This window comes from Myxine glutinosa, chromosome 3, assembly GCF_964187855.1.
Source record: "Myxine glutinosa chromosome 3, kmMyxGlut1.1, whole genome shotgun sequence".
In the NCBI taxonomy this organism is placed as follows: Eukaryota; Metazoa; Chordata; class Myxini; order Myxiniformes; family Myxinidae; genus Myxine; species Myxine glutinosa.
Genome location: NC_136263.1, coordinates 64155991 through 64177895, shown reverse-complemented (window position 1 = coordinate 64177895; position 21905 = coordinate 64155991). Strand labels below are relative to the sequence as shown.

The 21905-nt window shown below is 44.4% G+C and overlaps 1 protein-coding gene across 2 annotated transcripts in view; it reads left to right on the top strand.

Annotated features, from left to right (window-relative positions):
- The window catches only part of LOC137423474 (uncharacterized), a 106714-nt gene extending 91493 nt beyond the window's left edge, over positions 1-15221 (top strand). The window contains exons 10-12 of one of the 2 annotated variants that reach the window (XM_078774125.1): positions 2270-2335; positions 13080-13226; positions 13579-15221. In XM_078774125.1, the coding sequence (XP_078630251.1) occupies positions 2270-2335; positions 13080-13192 (179 nt within the window). In that variant the 3' untranslated portion in view covers positions 13193-13226; positions 13579-15221. Of the gene's footprint in view, positions 1-2269; positions 2336-13079 lie in introns of both variants that reach the window. The other variant, XM_068110679.2, reaches the window with a different exon arrangement.
- Positions 15222-21905: the final 6684 nt, after the last annotated feature.

The following is a 21905-nucleotide window of genomic DNA, read 5'->3' as shown; positions in this document are numbered from 1 at the left end:
TGAAACACAGGGATAACAGTTTATACCTGGGTCCAGAATCAAACCAGGGCTTGACAGAAAGAGGTGGGTGTGCGTACCTCTACATCATCCTGCCAACCAATTTTAATTCAAGGAAACAACTTCCTACATTTTGAGTTTCCGCGTACCCGGAGGAATAGCCAAATTCAGTTTATTTATCGGGCAATCCTTGGGGATTGTAACGTGTTAATTCTGAATGCAATGTAGACCCTTCGCGCAGAGCTTCTGCCTTGGTGGGATTTTCACAGTCCAGAACCATGCGCAACTACCTGATTGTAGCTGTATACTATTGTCATTTTTTTCAAAATTTAATCTCAAACCAGTTTTGGACAACACTGTTCCCTGCACAAACAACACAAATTGCAGTCCCACGTTTAAAAACTTGACTTCAGAGTTCAGGCAAACACAACCACTGAATTTGGAGGAAGTGATGTCTCCTTCCAGAGCACTCTGGGTACCATTGACACCATCTTTATGATGTTACTTTGTCTACACAAAGCAGGGCAATTAAGTAGAAATTTCCTCATCCAACCAACAGGACTTATCCGTGCTCTATCCTTGAAATGCCGAGCGTCAAGCAAGAAAGCAGTATGTACCATTCTTAAGGTCTTCGGCATGACTTGGCCAGGGTCCGAATGGAACCGCTTATCTCCCAGACTCAGACTAGATGTGCAAACCATTATATGCCACCCAGTCTGGTAAATAGATTTCTTTGATTTCACTTGATAAATTGCTTTAAAAAAACAATCATACTGTTGCAGTTTTGGGAAACCGTTAAGAAGTAATGGCAACCACCATACAGGTCCCTTAGAATAGCTATTTCATAGCAGAACATTATCTTCGTTCTCTTCCCCTTATACGGCTTAGTATGTCGTTATGCATTGGAGATGGGAAGACAGGCCCTCCACTCATTAGGGGCAATTTGCCAGGCAGTGCATGCAGGATCAAAAGCACACCATCGGAGCCCGTGCTATAATTTACCTGTTACGCTTGAGTCCACGAGATGAGGCAGTCTTATGTCTCAGAGGGGCCAAAGAGTGTCAAAATAAAAGTCCCCGGGATGAAAAGTGTCATGGTAAAAGTCCCTTCGAGAGGGCTTGTGGGGGCAGGGTGACGCAATTGGCCACCAATCGGCAGCCCGGAAAACCTCGAACAGCCCCCACCCTTGGGAGGGGCCTTCAGAAAGGCCTTGGACTTTGTTCGCTTTGCACGTGTTCATTGCTCTCTGTGCACGTGTCCTGCCGGCCGGTTTCGCTCTCTGCACATGTTCATCGCCCACTCTGCACGTGTTCATCAGACTCTCTGAACTCTGCACGCGGTCATCGGACTCTCTGCACGTGTTCACGATGCTCTCCCTTGGCCTATCGGACCTTGCTTGTATGCTGCCTGTGTTCGTGCTGAGACTGCCTCTTGGTGTTCGTACTGGGACTGGCCCCTTTGCCGGCCTGGTGCTCTTTGGTGAGGTCAAGACAAAGGTCGTCGCAAGGAGAAGCATCTGATAACATTGTAACCACTTTGGTAACAGGATCCTGACGTTCGTTTTCCCCTCGCTCCCCGTGAATGTGATAGGCGCCCTTGTCGTGCTTATTCGGAGTGATCATCATAAAGCGTAGATTAAGCTAAGTTTCTGCTTCTCATCCCTTTTTCTTTCCTATCGATAAGTTGCACTGTACAAACTTGTAAATAAATCAAACTGTTAAACATTTCTTTTCCAACTCTCCGTGAATGTCCTTTCTTTCATTGGTTCGGCGCCATTGCTCGCATCTAGTGAACGGGAGGTTATCAGTCCCTGGTTAATCGGCTCATTAGCATCAGCCCGGCGGGTACCAAGCGGTTGCTCGGCCATCCAAATTTCCATCCAGGAACAAGAGTGGTACACCGCCGGAGGATACATTCCCCGATTGTAACAGTCACATGATACAGGTAAACGGAGTCAGATGGTTGGACGCTGCTATTGCGCGATGGACCAATTGGCGTTCGTAGTTGCTGGTTCGCAACCTGCTGAAGTACAAAGTTATTCGTGTGCAGCAGCCTCAGTTCCAGTAAATTTGGGAGGGAACGGAGGCTAACCCTCTTATAGTAGACCCGAACCCCATGACTGTAACAATACAAACCTCTCTAAAATCAATAAAATCCATTTTATTAAAAGCACAAAGACAGTATTCATGAAAACAAGCCACGTAAAATTTTCTGCAAAGTTTATCTTTACTCAATTTTCCATCCCTGCCCATTTCCCATGCCTTTTCTGCAGCTTGTGAAAAGCCAGGATGTGCTATTGATATACGTGAATGCATCGAGAAACACCCGATGAAAAAAGGTATGCAATTTTCTTTTCATATCGTTTTCACGAAAATACCAAGACTCATGGAAGGGCAAGGTTGCACTGACAATGGCGGTGTGGTAGCGGCACAACGATTGGCACAATCATCAAAGGAATAATGAACAGGAAATGAGAGGGAGGGTGAGAGAAGGGGAGAAGAGAGGAGGAGACACTGAAACCAGGAAGTGAGAGGGTTGGGTTAGGAAGGGATAATGATGGGGGCAATAAAGATCATGTCAGGATTGGGGTTGACACGAGCCTGCTTAAAGCCCTGGAAGGAAGAGTGGGAAAGGACATCATCTAGCAAGGTGGCTTATAGGAAATACGGTTACAGGCCAGACAAAAGCACCAAATTTTGCGCAGAATTTCTATTTGGAGTTTTTTTTTTGCGATTGTTACTACAAGACTACAAGAGGTATTGCGATTGTTTGGAGGTCTTTTTTTTTAAAATAACTGTTAGAAAAAGACCTACTGGGGACATATGTCATATCTGTGGGTAATATCCTTTGTTGAATTTCAGTTTCCCAAAATGAGGACATATGTCATATCTGTGGGTAATATCGTTTGTTGAATTTCAGTTTCCCCTACCGAGGACATATGTCATATCTGTGGGTAATATCCTATGTTGAATTTCAGTTTCGCCTGCTGAGGATATATATATGTCATAATCGAATAATTAAATAATTAATTTATGAATTGATTAATCAATAAATCAAAAATATCCTTTCCAGCCTAATCACTTGGTCATTGTCATGTCCAAATATCAGCTTCCTAGCTCAAAAGGTGCCTGAGATATTGCCCAGATGAGAAAGGAAATAAATAAGCACTTAATTAATCGATCATAATTAAGTAATTAATCGATTAATTGATTAAGAAAAAAACAAAAAATACCTTTTTGCCAAAGCACTTGCTCACTGTTGTTCCAAAATTTCAGCTTCCTAGCTCAAAGAATGGCTGAGATATCGCCCGGACAAACAAACAAACAAACAAGAAAACAAACGAACAAGAAACCGAAGTAAAACCTGAGTACTCCCTTTCAGCACGCGTCTTTGCCGGGCCCCCTTCGGTGCTCGGCAATGACACCATGCAGCGCCTGGAGATGGCATAGGAAAGGAGTGGTGTACAACAGGGAAGAGCGTAACAAGACGCGATAAACAAATACAGAATAAGCCAAGAGTCAAATGGATACAAAGAGGTAAATGGGAATATTCAAACTTATATACAATGATTGAATATAAAGCAATTCCGAATTCACAAGGTGCCATAGATTACACATATGCAACAAAACAATTGTAGGTGAGCCTTCCCTTATCTGATGCATAGGGTGAATGCCAGGCTCAAAATAGATCGCTTCGGGAACCAGGTGTGGGACGATATCTCTCCAAAACCGAAGCGAGCACAATGAAGATGTTGCTTGTTGTCGAATGCCAGTGATGATCAACTTCCTCCACCAGGCCTCGTGGGCCCCTCTGTCCTTTAAGCGAGGCCTCCTTAGTCCTTCCACACAAGGCTTTTGTGCTCTCCACCACCGGAGGGGGAGGGGGGGTGTGGGGGGGGGGGCATTGCCCCTTCCTTAATTTTTTTTCGTACTTTACAATCAACATAAAAAAACATCTCGTATTTAAACGTGAGTAAAAGTAATGAACGTAAACTGTATTTGTGATTTCACGTACACTGTTACTGTAACGATACTAACAAACGGTAATCTAATTTTGGAAGTCAGACCGAGCTACCCATTATTAATATTAAGTCCTTACCCCCACAAATAGAGAAGTCAAACTACGCCTATGCTCTCCACTCTGAATAATGAAGCCGCTTCTTCTTTGTAACCAGGCCTCTTGTTGTCCACCTTCCTCAAACGAGGTCTCTCTTGTTCTCTTCCTTCCACGTGGTTCTCTCTCTGCTTCTCCCCTCCTCCTGGGCAGAGTTCCCTGCTCCAGCCGTCCCACCCAAGGGGGCGGCACCTATAAAAATTAAATGCAGATGGGACTTCCGCCTCCATGGCACATTATGCCACCATGGCTGACACATACTGGCCAGACATATGTGTGATGGCCAGACAGATGAGAAGTTCTCAAAGTCTCTTCTGAGATGTTCTCGCCTAGTAGTCCCACCTACAGTCGTGGCCAAAAATATTGGCACCCCTGCACTTTTTTCAAATAATGCACCATTTCTTCCACAATATTGTTGAAATTAAAAAAATATTTTGGTATCCACATATGTATTTTTTTTGGTTTGCAGTGGAACAAAACAAAAAAAGCTGAAGAAATTACTAACTCTTAGCTTATTCCACACAGAAATCATAAAATGGCCTGGACAATATTATTGGCACCTTTTAGAAATTGTTAGAAATAATTAGGTTTCAAGCAGGTGATTCTCCTTTACTTTGGAATTGAACTCACCTGTGGTGAGTTTCAGGTGCCTGCAATATAAAAAGCACTCAATCAATTTGAATAGAGAAAGGAGTCATTCTGCTGTTTTGTGTCACTGCATGTTTTGTGTCACCGCAATGAGCATGGAGAAAAGAAAGAAAACCAAAGAATTGTCTGAGGAGGTCAGACACAAGATTGTAGACAAGCAAGGACAATCTCGAGGCTACAAGTCCATCTCCAGAGACCTTGATGTTCCTGTGTTCACGGTAAGCAATTGTATCAGGAAGTTTAAGGCCCATGGCACTGTAGCCGACCTCTCTGGACGTGGCCGCAAGAGAAAACTTGATCAAAGATTGCAGCGAAGGATTGTTCGAATAGTGGAGAAAGCACCTCGATCAACTGCCAAACAGATTCAAGGTGACCTTCAGACACAAGGTACGACAGTTTCAACTCGCACCATCCGTCGCCAACTCAATGAAAGGGGGTTCTATGGTAGGAGACCCTGGAGGAACACACTGCTGAGAAAGAGAGACATAAGAAAGCCCGACTGGAGTTTTCCAAAACACACCTGGACAAGCCAAAATCCTTCTGGGAGAATGTCCTATGGACAGATGAGACCAAATTAGAGCTTATTGGTGAAGCACATCATCTCTATGCTTACATAAAACAAAATGAAGCCTTCAAAGAAAAGAACACCTTCCCGACAGTCAAACATGGAGGAGGTTGAGTGATGTTTTGGGGTTGCTGTGCTGCCTCTGGCACTGGGTGCCTTGAATGTGTGCATGACATCATTAAATCAGGAGATTGCCAAGGCATTCTGTAGCGCAATGTTCAACCTAGTGTCAGAAAGCTGGGTCTCCGTAGAAGGTCATGGGTCTTGCAGCAGGACAATGACCAAAAACATACTTCAAAAAGCACCCAGGAATGGTTCAAGACAAAACGCTGGACTGTTCTGAAGTCGCCTATAATGAGTCCAGATCTAAATCCCATTGAACACTTGTGGGGAGATCTGAAAGCAGCAGTTGGGAGAAGGCACCCATCAAATCTGGGAGAACTGGAGAAGTTTGCACAAGAAGAGTGGGACAAACTGCCAGTAGAGAGGTGTAGGAAGCTCATTCATGGCTATAGGAAGCGCTTGACTGCAGTTATTTTGTCCAAAGGCCGTGCTACCAAATACGAAGTCAAGGGTGTCAACAATTTTGCCAATACCATTTCTTTTTATTTTCTGATTTAAAAGGATATATTGAGTTCTGAATCAAAAAAAGGTTCTGTAATATTAACATTGAAATAAATAATTCCGGAGTGTTACGTGGTCCTCCCGGTGACTACCTGGTCTCGGTGACCCCCGGACCGTGAGAGGAACTCCGCCAGAAAGATATACTATTTATGCGCTTTCGTAATGCAATCAATATGAATTCCAATCAATAAGACACCCCACACCAAGGATCCGGAACAATCAATGATATATTCCCCCAAGGAATCAACAATCAACAACCATCAACAATCCACAATTAACAATCAATCACCAATATGATTAAGATGGCCATCTTATATACGTGTGTCCCCTTTCCCCACTCCCGACCCCTTGGGTACTCACGACCCCTTTGGTCTCTGTCCCTCACAATGTCTCTGGGCCCCTCCTGACCAAGAGGATGGTCGGCTTCTCCGCACACGGGCGGTTGAACGAACCCCTGGCTGATGTGCTCCCAAACGTGCATGTCACGTACCGGGAACAACGGTTGCAGCGCGCACCTCCTTGCCAAGCAACGCGGGCAAAGCAACGCGCGGCGTGTCCAGCGCGCGAGGCCCAAGGTGCGACCCGTACGCGTCCTTGTAGACGGTGAGGTGAACTGTGTAGGACGCTTGGTTCCGTGCATGAACCCACGGCCACTTGATGTGTCAAGGGGTAATTCCTTTCGCCAGGTGAGTTTCCCAACGCAGCGTCAGACGCTGCTCGATATCGATACCCTCGCCTCGGAGCTTGGCGAGGAAGAAGAGGAAGATCGTCGCTTCTCCAGGACCTCGTGTCTTTTTCCTTCCGTTTCCGGTCTCCTTTTTCCCAGAAGGGCTCCTGACCCTTTAATCACAACAACCTTTAACCGACTACACATTAATACGCAAAGACCTGAATAGTAATTCACATGAATTCGTAACATGGAGACCAAATACTTTTGTCAATTTCAACTTATTTTTAGATGAATTGTGAGTTATTTGAAAAAAATGCATGGGTGCCAATATTTTTGCCCACGACTGTACATGAGGTGTTCACACCCACATATTACCATCCATCCTGTCTATAAATTACATTCGCTGCCTCCTCAGTGTCACGTGTAACAAATGACTTAACCTGACAGGTCCCTATTACATGTCAATCTAACAGCTACTCAAAACACACGGACCATACTACAATTACAATGGTCCAGCTATGGATCCCCCATCCCCTTCCACATAACAATATCCTACACATGCGGACAGTGTAATTTTAAATCTGATATCTTGAAAAATTCCTGATGTTTGGCAATAATAAAATCACAAAAAAATTCCCATTTGATTATAATGGGGTGAAATTGTTGTCATGGACACTGTTTTTTATTTTCCACGTGGGACTTTTCTCTTTACCACATGGGAATTTTTTATCCCATGTGGGACTTTTTCTATTCCACAAGAGACTTTTCCCAATGCCACTAACTCAGATGAGCAAAACCTGAAAAAAAAGAAAGAGAAATTTAATTCATTAAATATATTTTGCACCATCTTAGCTTGGTACTGAGGTGGTTTGCCATTGGGGTTTTTTTTGAAAGGAAGGTGACTGGTGATCCTCAAGTGTTATTGCAGAAGTCCTCAGACAGAAGGTCCAACAGGGTATCTAGGGTCTTACGGGATAAAGAGTGCTAATGGGGTCTATAGGGTCTACAGGTCGTAAAGGGTATTAAGTGTCTTGGGGGTCTTTAAGGTCTTGGGGGTTTTAAAGGATCTTAAAAGGTCTAAGGGGTCTCAGCAGTCAACAGGGTTGAAAGGTACAGTCCAATAGTATGTAATTAATAGATGTACATGTAGTCAGGATGCCACTGACGTTCAAACAGTACGAACGGACAGACCATGTTTTTAATTTGTGTTTTCCTGAGATTGGTGCGATCTGGGGAGGGGGGAGGGGTCTGCAGTTGCAGAGCAGCGTGCGAGAGAGTCATGATCGCTCAGTTTTTTCTCCTTTATGCAATCCCCCTGCTTCCCCCTTTCCACCTCACTGCTCATAATATATTTTAACTATAATGTATATCTATATGTACATAGATATCAAGTGAATCGGTTGAAAATTGCTGATTTATGTGACCTTGACCTTTGATCTTGGGAGATTCCAATGATCTTGAAGGCCTTGGTTTCCATGGTGTTACTCTGAGCAAGGTGTAAGACAGGGGCATCATCCCAGAAGAGAGAGCAGTCGTCCACCAAGCGGTGGATGAAGGCCATGTAGATAAATAGGAGTTCAGGTGTGCCAAGGAATGACGTTGCATGATGGCGGATACCCAGTTGACAACTGGCTTTGGAGGCCAACTTTCAAACGTGGTTTGCCCAAGAAATATCATGGCTGACAGTGAGACCCAGGAGTTTGAGTGACTGAACCTCTTCCAGAAGATAGTTAAGAAAGTAGATGGGAGGGTTTCCCAGATAGTCCTTTCGGAGAGAGATGGTGAGGATGTGAGATTTGTCAGGATTGAAAGATGTGTTCCAAATGTTTGACCATCTTGTGATTTTGCCAAGGTCAGAAGAGAAGGAAGAGGCTGCTGCCTGCCTATCTCAAGGATGAGGGATGTCACGGCAGAGGGTGGAGTCATCAGCAAATAGATAGAGGATTTTCCAGAGAGTCAAAGAGATCATTGATGAAGATCAGGAATAGGACTGGGCACAGAACACTGCATTGGGTCACACCAGCCTTGATAGGGAGAGGAGATGAAAGGATTCCGTTGAGAGCCACATGTTGGCTACGTGGGTAGAATAAGTCAGGAAGCCAGTGTGGAGTTCGACTTGGATGCCATAGGCAAAGAGTTTGGAAAGCAAGGCTGGGTGCCAGACTGTATCAAAAGTATGAGATATGTCTTGAGCGACGGGCCTAGTCTAAGGTCTGACATTGAGGCCTCCATCCATTGTCGGGTGAGTTTAAGCAGCATGTCCAAGGTAGAGTGACCTAATCTGAAACCAAATTTGTATCTTAGATGAGGCTGCTGGAGAAAAGGAAAGATTTCATATCAACTGTGATGATTGATTCCATGACCTTGCTGATGATTAGAAGTAAGCTAATAGGTCTGTAGTTGAGGGGGTCCATTTTTGCAGATTTTTATGGAATGCATTGATGTTGGCTAACTTTAAGGCAGATGGAAACTGATCCAGAAATAATGATCAAGTGAACAGAGCAGAAAGATGACGAGCAAGAGCAACAGAGCAGGTTTTTAGGACGCTTGCACTGATGCCGTAATTGGAGTCGAGGTTTGCCAGAAACCTCTCCAACTTCTTAAGTGGGAAAGACACATTATTCAGGAGAAGTTGGGTATGAAAGGATAGGGTAAAGTGTAAAGGTTGGCAGTGAGGGTTGGGTACACAACGTTTGGGTGTAAACATAATTGAGGAATTCGGCCTTTTCACCAACAGAGTCAGCGGTGATACCATTTAAAGTGAGGGAAGACATGGAGTGGAAGGAGATACCAGAGACCAAGGGTGGCGATCCCGGGGAGAGCGGGGTGGATATATGCCCCCCAATATTTATGGTGGAGGGGATGCTAATGGCAATATCCCCATCAATATTTATGACTTTTTGCCTTCACAGTAAGTACAAATGGGCATTGTTTATGGCCCGTCTACCGCACAGAGCGAGATGCCCGGGTTTTTAAAATCACTAAGTACAAAGTACCAAGCGTCTGTGTTTATTTATTCTGTCCGCTTGCATTTTGAGATACTTTACAATTTACCAATTGAGCTTTTGTCGTCAAATTTTCAACAAACCTTTATTATGAGAATAGGGACAAAACTAATTAATAAATTGTACATTTTTTCCAGCTGTTTTCATCATGTTTAGCATAAGTAAGAAGAAGAAGAAGAAGGCAAAAAAAGAAAGAAGAGAGGTCTGAGTACAAAGCGGATGGGGACGCCCCAACAATTATTTTCTCCCTCTGTACATTTTCCCAATTAAAAGGAGAAAACCATAAAAACGTTTCCCAAATTACCACAGAGGAAATAAATAGATGATATACTACAGCAAAAAACCTCTGCTTGTTCGGTCGTCGTCTTCCCCCCAAACGTTCCCCCAATCGTGCAAATAAATCACCGCCGCTGCCAGAGACAAACATGACAAGGTGCTACCAGAACTTTGGAGGAAGGAGACAGGTTGGCGAGTTTAGCCTTAAGGTTAGCCAGATGTTGTTTTCTAGTTTTCCTAAGAGTAGGCACACACTTGTTCCAGGCTTTGCGGAATGATCTGAAGTTGCCTTCAGTCAGTGTTCACAAAGAGAAGGAAGTTGTTTGAAGGTGCTCACCACAGGATTCATGAGTGAAAGGATAGGTGTGATAGCTGCAGGTAAGATGGTATAAATCTGTACGTGAGGGAAAGCACCATCTCGTGTGATCTGAGGCAGCATCGCTCACCACCTGGTGCTCTAAGGCTGCGAGTCACATTCTGGTGTGCTATGAAAGGTTTTTGAAACTGACAAAAAGGTGATTTGTGTACTACTTTCTTCAAGTATATAATTCAATTGAAATAAAATAAAGATTTTAAGGATTGTAGAAAAAAAAATTCGTAAGTTTACCGCCATTGCTGCAGCATCTTTTACACCACCTCATTTAGCACATTACATTAGTTATTTGTGCCTGTTGTTTGTGTCCTTTATGACGTCCTTAAGAACCGTGAGTTTCCTGTTTGGAATGATTTTCATTTTGTTTCATTCTGCCAGACAGACAGAGTAGAAATATTATCTCACTCCTCTCTGCTCATACACGATCGGTACAAATTCAAAGCCAAAGTACTGATACAGGAGAGGGGTCAACAACCACAGTGAGTGGACTAGTATCAAATGTAGACCATACCAGGTAGGATAGGCAGATCATCTTATTGTAAAGGTCGTTAATGAGCCATCTGGGTATTTACCCACAATGCAATAGGGGGTGACAGTTCTCCTGAGACTATCCTGACTTCCTGAGGATTGCAATCCAAATCTTAGTTAATACTGCCTTCAGCCAGATTTGAACCAATCCAATGATTGTCCTCACCAACAAGCCACCACTGTCATCAAGCCTTAAGACACTGAGTTGCTTTTCAAATAGCCCCCCAGACTTTCTTGTCTGTATCATATATATTATTCTCCTTTCATATTGCATGTACTCTGTAATAACTATACATGGCCACAAACTTCCGTTCCATGTTTGTCCCAAACCGTTCTCTAATTCCTTCAGTAGTAGAGTTGTTGTGTAACCTACTGAGTGCGTATATCTCATAGCTTGTAAATCTGAACACAATGCTTGACCCCTTCTCAACCCTCCCACCCCCGCCCCCCACCTCCCCCCCCCCCCCCCCCCCAGTTAAGTATGGCAGCATTGGAGGGTAACCCAGTATTGCCGGCTAAAAAAAAAAATTCTCTCTTGATGGGGGACATGGGGAAATGTTAGTTACCACTATCTTGTCATGGGTATTGTCGTGTCCCCGGGGTTAAGACCCCTGGGTGACAGATGACCGAAACGAGCTTTAACTCCGAAGCATACTCCGAACCTTGGCTGGATTGTTTTTGGCGCGCACGGGAAAGGCGTGAAGCCTTATCTGATCGGACGGCCGACACTGGGTTAATCCGAACCCACAAACAAAGAAACGAAACAAGACAAGAAAAGTAAAAGTCAACAAATAATAATTTAATGAAAATAAATAAATGCAAAGACAATAAAAATGTTGAGGTAAAAACTTAAAGTAATTGGCTAAGGTGAGGGACCCTCCACGTGGACTCAATCACAGACACATGGATAAATTAATAGAAAATGATATGATTTGGTAATCGGCCGGCACTCAGCTTCGCAGTTCAACCAAGGGCTTGTAGACGTTCGTCGCCTCCAAACCACCGCGTGGGAAGCGCACAAAAAAATGGCATGGAATCACACTCCTTGACGTCCCAACGTGAGGTACTTCTCGCGATGCCGACTGCCCCGAACCTCTCCTGTTCAGTCTCTTCCCCACAAGCACACATGAGCGAAAGATGCGCCACCGCCTGCAACCAAACCAGAACGAAGGATAGAGAACGGCAAACGCGACTGTCCGCTATGAATCCCAGGATCAGAAGAGCGATCATGATGGCGAGACGGCGTCTTTTTCCTTCAGCTATCGAATGTTCGATGCTGACGTCACACTCTGTCCAATCACCGATGTCCCATTACATCAGTCCATCACCACGACCAATCGTCGTCTTCAGAGTGGGGCATTACGGCCTTGCTTGATGCCCATTGATGAAGGTCGAGGCGTGGCCTCCCCGTCATGTGTCATCGGGGGAGCGGAGTCTAAGCTTTGTTCAGGAATGTTTGGATGACATTGGAGTTTACTTGTCGATTGGCAAATGTGCTGGGTTTCTATTGGCCCGGCGGCGTGGTTGGCTAATGCAGCCCATTGCCTGGTCGGCTGAGTTTTATAAAAACATTAGGATAAAACACCGGGGCAATTACACACTGGGGGTTATCCTTAAACCCTACCTAATTAGCATAGCTCAACCCCTCGTATGGAGACACATATACGATATTATTCTATACAGATTCCCTTCTTATGAACATTGAGATGGCTTCTTCTTCTTTGCGTCACACGGTCCATTCTAAAACCTACACCATTCTGAACTTTCCCAAGGTATTCCATGCCTACCCCCCACAAACGTAACAGTATTTTGTAGCAATATTGTTCTTATTTCATTTTGGGTGCATCTAATAATTTAAATGTTGATGGAAACTGATTTATCATTCCTAAAATATAAAATTGTAGTTCATTAATGTCTATACAGCATCAGGTTGCAAAAATATGAAGAAAAGGGCTTTATCCAAAAATTTGCAGTGGCCACTTTGGATTTTTGTCTTTTACACAAATTGCTCAAAGGTGGGAACTTGACATCTGCCTGGATATCATTACTGGGATGCCAAGAATGAATAATCAGGAGAGAATAAAAAACTTTAACTGACAAAAAGGGGCCAGGGTGAAAATCCCTGTATGGCTACTGGACCACCTCCCTCAAATGCAAGCTGTTTTTGAACACCTGTTGAATGTTTGACTTAAAGTCAAACCTAACAATGAATTTTCAGAAATTTGCAATCCATACTTTTTACTATAGTTGAACTGTCATTCTGTCTCACTCTTCCACCAGGTTCACAAGCTATGGTCATCGCGATCATTATAGGCGTTGCAGTTCTCTTGGTGGTCGTCCTCGTGGCACTGCTGGTGCATTTCCTCCGGAAAAGGAAGGCCCAGAGCGGTTGAGCATTGGCCTATCAGTGCTGACCTGGTGGCACTGGTCAGCCCTCATGTTTTTGAACACTACATTGAGTAGATAATCCACCCCTGGCATGTGCTGTACTAGTTCCTGTTAAATTTCACTGCATTAGCAAGTTAGCAAGGTGGGATGGGAGGTAAGGGACAGCTTGAAAATCCAAAATTATACTTAAAAACGAAAAGCAAATCTGCCTGACCAACAGTTTCTTAGGGAAACTTATAAACAAATCTCCACAGTGTGGCTCTATGTATATTGTTGGAGTAAATCTAAACACGAATGAGATATGAGTTATCTTCTCTGAGCATTACTTAATATAAACAGAACACCGCTGACAGGTTCCACATTTGTTACTCACTCTCACTATTTTTGTCAGGTGTTCCTTATTTGAGACAACATGACAAGAGGGTGGAGAAACCAACTGGTGATACACCATCATTGTCTTACAGATCATCAGAAAATATCGTGTCTGCTCATCTCTAATCGCATACAAACAATGTCCCAATTCAAATTTAGCTGTGCAGGTCAACAAGACCATGGCTGCCCCTCTTATCAAGGCAACCATTATCATGAGTACAAAGCCACTCTCCCTAAACTACACTGCGCACTTAACATCTGCACAATCATCATCAGAAATCAGAGCCAGAAACAAGGTGTACAATGCAGAAGTTAGACAAAAACCAGGAACTATTGATCTTCGAGAGGAAGAACCCACAAATGGAAATATTAATGACAAAAGTACTCCAGAAATGAAAAACAATCAAGAGAATAGACATTGATGATGCACGAGGAAACTAAAATAATGTCTATAAACAGTTATTTGGTTTAGTTCCTGTGCCTGTGTAATATATTTACTCCACAAGCTTGCCTTTACAATATGGAATGCATTTTCTTCTTGGTATTATCAGTTTTACATTTATGACCTATAGTATCTGAGCTGTCCGAACGTAGCAACTCTTTTAGTCACTGTATTGTCACACTTAGTTCTGACCAAATCTCCATGCATTAACCCCTAAAGTGCCAAAGGCAGAATTATCAACCCACAATTTATACTGTGGGGACCAATTAGAATGTTTTCTATTGTTAAAAAAAATTTAAGAATTAAAATTATGTTTGTCAATGTGTGTGTGTAAGAAGTCAATCATTATATTTATAAAGTATGCTTTTGAAAAGAGTTCTGGTGGTTGTGACATTGGGGATGACGATGACTTCTCCAGAAAGTTCATTGTGTCACGTCAAGCTTGAGTTTCTATGGTGGCTGTAAGGTCCCACCCTTGAGCTACACCATCGGCTCCCACAAGTTGAGCACCCGAATACCTGGAACGAATCCCACTCGGTGACCCAATGACTCCAAATGTAACTGTTTGTGTTAGTAGTGGACTGGTGGACGCTGTAAGGGTTCATGTAGGCCGATTGTTGCAGGTTTCTTGTGTGTGAAATGGCCATCATGGTATATACTTGCCTTTTTGAATTGGTAAGGCAACATGCTATGTCATGTGATGGTTTGCTCGTCCCCCACGTAAGGGAAAATGGGGTTTTGCAATCACTTCTGGGTGTGTCTGTGTCTGTCTGCGTGTCTATCCGGGCCATAACTTTGTTTTACCATTTGAGCGTTTCTCATCAAATTTTCAACAAAGCTTATTATGAGACTATGGAGAAGGCAAATTAAATATTTGGTCAAAGGTCAACATCACATAAAATCGTCAAATTTCATCCAATTGAGCTGAAATTTTAAGAATTTGCAGAATTTGCATTTTAACAATTAGAAATTTTAAGAATTTTAAGAATTTAAGAGTTGCGTATTGGGTCAGTGAAGCCTATTGCTTTTGAGGCCAAAAGGTCAAGGTCACCTAAATTCATCAAATATATATATATATATGTTTTTTTTTGCTGTTTTCCTCATGTATAGCCTCCTGAAGAATTCTGAATACAAAGCGGCTTTGCATTTTCAGATGCTTTCTAGTTCTCTTTGCTTATGCTTGTCGAGATTAAGAGAGAATAAAATTTATTTACAAAATGCTCTTGTACACAATGGTCCTTAAATTACGTATACCTAAGTCTCGAGATACAAATATGGTGAGCCTGTATCTAAACGCATATGGAGGCCAAAGTGGTTGACAATTGCTTTTGCATTGTGCATACGACTGTAGCTCATGTGAGGGCAGAATTATGCAAAAGCTTGACAAACGCTGAAAATTTAAATACTGCTTTTAAAATGTATTGCAGAGGGACTAGCCTCACCCTCACAAACTTGCTTTCTTCTTCAAAAGGTCATCCAGTGTTTAAAAAAAAAAATCAAAACTATATTTCATCAATACACATCGACTGTACCGAATCATATATAACTTGCATGATATTGCTTTGTCCAACCGTAATTGCCTTCCCTATGATATACATTTGTGGCCAAAAATATTGGCACCCTTGCAATTTTTTCAAATAACTCACAATTTTCTCGACAAATATGTTGAAATTGACAAAAGTATTTGGTCTCCACAATTCTTTATTTCACTGTTAATATTACAGAACCTTTGTTTTTGATTCAGAACTTAATATATCCTTTTAAATCGGAAAATAAAAAGAAATGGCATTGACAAAATTATGGATACCCAAGACTTAATATTTGGTAGCACGGCCTTTGAACAAAATAACTGCAGTCAAGCGCTTCCTATAGCCATGAATGAGCTTCCTCCACCTCTCTACTGGTGCGTTTTGTCTTGAACCATTCCTGGGTGCTTTTGAAGTTTGTTTGGGGTCATTGTCCTGCTGCAAGACCGATGACCTTCAACCTCGACGGAGACCCAGCTTTCTGACACTGGGTTGAACATTGCGCTCCAAAATGCCTTGGTAATCTCCTGATTCATGATGCCATGCACACATTCAAGGCACCCAGTGCCAGAGGCAGCACAGCAACCCCAAAACATCACTGAACCTCCTCCATGTTTGACTGTAGGGAAGGTGTTCTTTTCTTTCAAGGTTTCGTTTTGTTTTCTGTGAACATAGAGATGATGTGCTTTACCAAAAATCTCTAATTTGGTCTCGTCTGTCCACAGGACATTCTCCCAGAAGGATTTTGGCTTGTTCAGGTGTGTTTTAGAAACTCCAGTCAGGCTTTCTTATGTCTCTCTCTCTCAGCAGTGGGCTCCAACCATAGAACCCCCTTTCATTGAGTTGGCAACGGATAGTGTGAGTTGAGACTGTCATACCTTGTGTCTGAAGGTCAGCTTCAATCTGTTTGGCAGTCGATCGAGGTGCTGTCTCCACCAATCGAACAATCCTTTGCTGCAATCTTCGATCAAGTTTTCTCTTGCAGCCATGTCCAGGGAGGTTGGCTGCATTGCAATGGGCCTTAAACTTCCTGATAACATTGTGTACAGTGGACACAGGAACATCAAGGTCTCTGGAGATGGACTTGTAGCCTTGAGATTGTCCATGCTTGGCTGCAATCTTGTGTCTGACCTGCTCAGACAATTCTCTGGTTTTCTTTCTTTTCTCCATGCTCATTGCGGTACAAACAGTGACACAAAACAGCAGAATGACTCCTTTTCTCTATTCAAGCTGGTTGAATGAGTGCTTTTTATATTGCAGACACCTGCCATTCACCAAAGGTGAGTTCAATTCCAAAGTAAAGGAGAATCACCTGCTTGAAATCTAATTATTTTTCCAACTTCTTAAAGGTGCCAATAATATTGTCCGGGCCATTTTAGGTGGAATAAGCTAAGATTTCTGTGTGGAATAAGCTAAGATTTTGTAATTTTTTTCAGCTTTATTTGTTTTATTACACTGCAAACAAAAAAATACATATGTGGATACCAAAATATTTTTTAATTTCAACAATTTTCTGGAAGAAATGGTGCATTCTTTTTAAAAAGTGCAAGGGTGCCAATGTTTTTGACCACGACTGTACATTGTTGTTATTCTCTAAAATATCTAGCCTCGTGGAATCCTTCTGGAGTGACTGTGCGAGATTTTTCAAGACTGAAGGACATGTTCCATTTATCAGACCAGTGTCTAATCAATTCCAGATCAGCAGAGACTGGCCCAGCTGCTGTATGCCCAGCAGAGGGATGGGGGGACTGTACGACACAATGTGGAGTCATCTGCCAAAAAGGAAGCATCAGAGAGGTTGTTTTTGAAATAAGGAACAAGACTGGGCCCAACTCGCTGCCTTGGGGAATTCCAGCCTCCACTGGGAGGCAGGGAGGGTGGGGGTGGGGAAAGGGTGGGAGGAGAGGTTTTCGAAATGGCAACATGTTGACTGCGTGATATGAGGAAGTAAGGAATTCAGGAATGAAGGCGAGCTTCTACCCCACATGCAGAGTGTTCGGCAAGCAAAGCAGGATTTCATGTGCAAATGCAGCTGAAATATGTCCTAGGAGACAGTTTGAGAGTGAGGGCTTCCAACCATTGCTGAGAGAGGGGGCAGCATGTCCAATGTTGAGCGACTGGGATGGAATCCAAACTGTTGGTCAGAGATCAAGCTGTTTGAAAACTGGAAAAAAAACTTGACATTGGTAGCAATGATGTAGTCAATGACCTTGCTTGTACAGTACTTGAAACAGGTGTGCTAATCTGTAGTTGAGAGTATCTTTTTTTTTTTACACCCTTCTTCTTGATGAGTGCTGTTTGCAGACTTCCAGGCAGACAAGAAGTGGCCAAATGAGAAGGAGAGACTGAATAGAGCAGACAGAGAAGTAAGCGCAGTGGAGCTGCATTTTAGAACATGGGCCACTGGGGCCATGTCGAAGCAGAGTCAAGGCAGAAGAGAAATGTTTCTACCATCTCGGGGAAGAAGGACATAATCCAGTAGACACTGGGTACGAGGGGGTAGGATAGGGACAGAATGTGATTTGTCGTGCAGTGTCGAGGTTTGTGGAGGAAGGGCTAGAACACAGAATGGATCAGGATGTAACAAAACATAAAGAACAGTGAAAGGAGACGGGAGAGGAGACACATCAAGAACAAGGAGGGAAACTTGGGGAGGTATGAGAGGAAGGGGAGGACACAAGGGGTGACCAAGATGGATCCAGCCACAAACTCTCAATTACAGAAGTCGAAGAAAAAATTGGAATCCTAGAAAAAAGGATGGGCTTGGGGACGGTTAAGGGGAGTATGAAGGATTGTGGGCAGGGATGGGAGATGAGTTGAGATGAAGGTGAACTGCTGTCTTGAAGCCCTGGTAGGAAGGATGAGATTGAAGAGACTGAGCAAGTTGGTTCCACAGGTGGGGAAAAAAGAGGAACTAAAGAGTAGAGGTGATGCCTTCCTGTCATCACATAAACTTAACTGACCACCCATCAAGCATTTGTCATTTAGCTGTTCCAAGAGAGTTGTTGTCTCTTTGAAATCCAGGTGAATTTCTACTTCCCCTCTATGTTTCTGTGGATGTCTTTATTCCCTACAACTTTTCAAATATACTAACGGAGAAGAGATGTCATACTGTGTGCAAGGCACCCCCTGGGTTTCCATGTCACTTTGCCCTCCATGTCACAGAATCACACAAGAAGTCGCAACAACTGCTTACCTTGGGGTGTGCATCAGAATGTTTGCACAGAACCCTCAATTGCCCTTTCAGGTTTTCGAAACCACATTGTGATTTAAATCCTGAGGCCATCTAAATTATTGGTGGGAGCTTCTTCCTCACGTGTTGAATCTGCTCCAGGAAATCAATGGAGTGATGGGTCTGCTGGACCCCCAGTCAGTAAAAAACAGGAACCTTTACTCCTGAAATAACGGCTGCAGCTCGAAGGGTGGCACTGAGGGATATTTAGAGAGACATAATATTTATAACTTCATGGTTTCTCTATTATAACTCTATTATCTGGAAGCATCTAACAATTTGTTCCCAAAAAGACATTTGTCATCAACCACAATCTTTAGGGTAATCGAGGGCCAGTGCTTAACATGGATGTGGATGAAGTTTGGTATTTATGAAATGGAACAAGGATGGGTGCATTTCTTCGATAAAGCGATGGATCTGGATCTGCAGGATGTGGTACGCTTCGCAATTTCCATTTGCTATCTATCAAAAGTCAAGCTTTATTTGTTGATGGAAGGAAGGAATATATTCTGATGTACCATATTCTGTTATATAGAGTATCGATGCTGCTGAAGAAGTTTCTTTGACAAGGGTTACACTTGGTGGTTTGCCATTGCCTTCCCAGTCGTAATTACGGCAGGAAATTGTAATTTGTTCAGGTTGCCAGTGATAGCTTGAGTACTCTTCGCGTAGGACATCGTGGGATATTTAAGTCAACCAATAATGCCGGCAGATGGGACACGCAGTTTAACGTCCATTGGAGCGACGGCACACACGTTCAAATCACTATGCCTGTGAAACATCAGAATGACCGTTTATAGCTGGGTCAGAATGCAATGTGTGTGTAATTTTGTGTGTATGTATTGTCATGTGTCTGCCCTGTAGTGAACACCGCAGGGCGACACAGATGACCAAACGAGCTTTAACTCCAAGGCGTTAAATCCAATGATGACGGTATTCTTTACACGCGAGTGAAAGCAGAATGACTAACTTACCTGGACGGCTTCCACCCGACATCTTCGAACCTGCGATAATCAACTCAAACCCGACACCGAATTAAAATGCACAAAAATACTGGCTTTATTGAAGAAAATGTCGGTAACAACAGAATGCACAGTAAAACTAAATTCCTAATTGGAGCGCCGCCATACAGACTCGTATACACAGAACGGGAAATATAAAAGAACAAAAATTTTAAAATGTGTGTTTGTTTCGTGGGCACTTAGCTCCAAGCTGCTCTTAACCTCGTCAGGAATCGTCCAAACCCCGGCGTCTTTGGTGGGAACAGCACGCCTTGCTCACGAGTGGAAACCAGACCTCCGTGCACAGTTCGCTCCTCTAGCCATCGAGCGTGCAGCAAGCAGGCCGCACCCGTCCACTTGTCTCTGCTCGTCAATGAATTCCCCTCATGCAGGAGCGCTATGAACTCCGACCACTCGCCATGAAATCCCAAAGCAGAGCGAGATATTAAAAATCGTGACCGTTCCCAACGAAAGCCAGAAGATGCGAGGACGTCAAGAGGGACAGCCAATACAAGAGGTGAAGTCAAGAGGGGCAGCGTTGAAGATATTTGGACAGTATGTAATTGATGAATCAAAAATTCAATGTCCAAAAACTTTTGTCAGAAGAAGGATCACAAATTTTAATTCCCGAGGAGGATATCACTTTTTCTTTACAAGGAAATACACAGCAAGAAACATTAAACCCTTATCAAACCAAGAAGAACATACTGCAATTCACGAAAAAGCACATTGCAAGATACACTACAAAATCCTAAGTCCTGGTACAGTAGAGATGTACATCAAAGGAAACATCATGAGGATATACCAAATACACAGTAGCAGGCACAGTATACAATATCGACATACAGTATCGACAAACCATGTGAACAATATCAACATACTGTGGCGGACACAAAAGCCCACTGGCGTGGTGACATCATTCCGCGCACCAAGTGGGCGGTGGCCACGCCCGAGGGGTAGGCGTGGCCTCATGATATACACCGGGCGCGCAGCCCGGAGCGCGCCAGTGTTACAGTGAGCTCCTGAAATAAAGACCCTTATAAGTTACCGCTTGTCCGCCTCCTCCTTGCTCGCAAGCAGCGCGCGTAACGCCGCGCTTTACTGGTGACCCCCTCGACGTTGGATCTGCCGGAGCGATCCTTCCACACGCGACGCCATTGCCATGGCCAACTTCATCAAACTTCCCGAATTTTGGGAGGCTCAGGCCGAAGTCTGGTTCGTCCACGCCGAAGCCCAATTTCAGCTTCGGCGCCTCACCGGCGATGACACGCGCTATTGCCACGTCGTCGCCTCCCTCGGGCCCGGCACGGCCGCTCGAGTTGTGTCCGTCCTTCGCCACCCACCGGACGGCCACAAGTACGAGGCACTCAAGCGGCTACTCCTAGCCACGTTCGGCCTCACGGACGACGCACGGGCCGACCGCCTCCTGGATCTCCCCGAGCTCGGTGACACGCGCCCGTCGGTCCGAATGGACCATATGCTGTCACTGTTGGGCGACGAAGCCCCCGGTTCTCTATTCCGGGCGCTTTTCCGTCGCCAACTTCCAGCGCAGGTTTGCCTCGCGTTGGCCGGGACCGGGCTAACGGAACCCCAAGCATTGGCGGCCGAGGCGGACAAGTACTTCGCCGCTTCGGACACGTGGGCGAGAGTCGGCGTGGCCGTCACGGCCCTCGTGGCTGATGCTGCTAATGCTGCTGATGCTGCTAATGCTGCTGATGCTGCTGATCCACAGCATCAGCTTATACAGCATACGCAGCATGCTGATACGCACCTCATGACCGCCGCCACGCCCCGCCCACCGCCGCAGCAAAAACCGCCACTGCGGGGAAACCCGCCAACTCCACCGGCCTGGCGGAGCCAGCCGCGCTCCTCCAGCTCCACCACCTGGTGCTGGTTCCACGCCAAGTTTGGCCACGAAGCTCGGCAGTGTCATCCGCCATGCTCCTTCAACAGGTCGGGAAACGCCCGGGCCGGCGCTCAATAGTGGCGATGAGCGCCGGCCGTTCGAGCAGCCTGCTGTTCATAATGGACACCTTCTCCGGGCGCTGTTACCTGTGCGACACGGGAGCGCAGGTGAGTGTCGTTCCCGCCGGCACGTCAGACAAGCACGCCGCGGGTGGGGGCCCTGCGCTGCTTGCCGCGAAC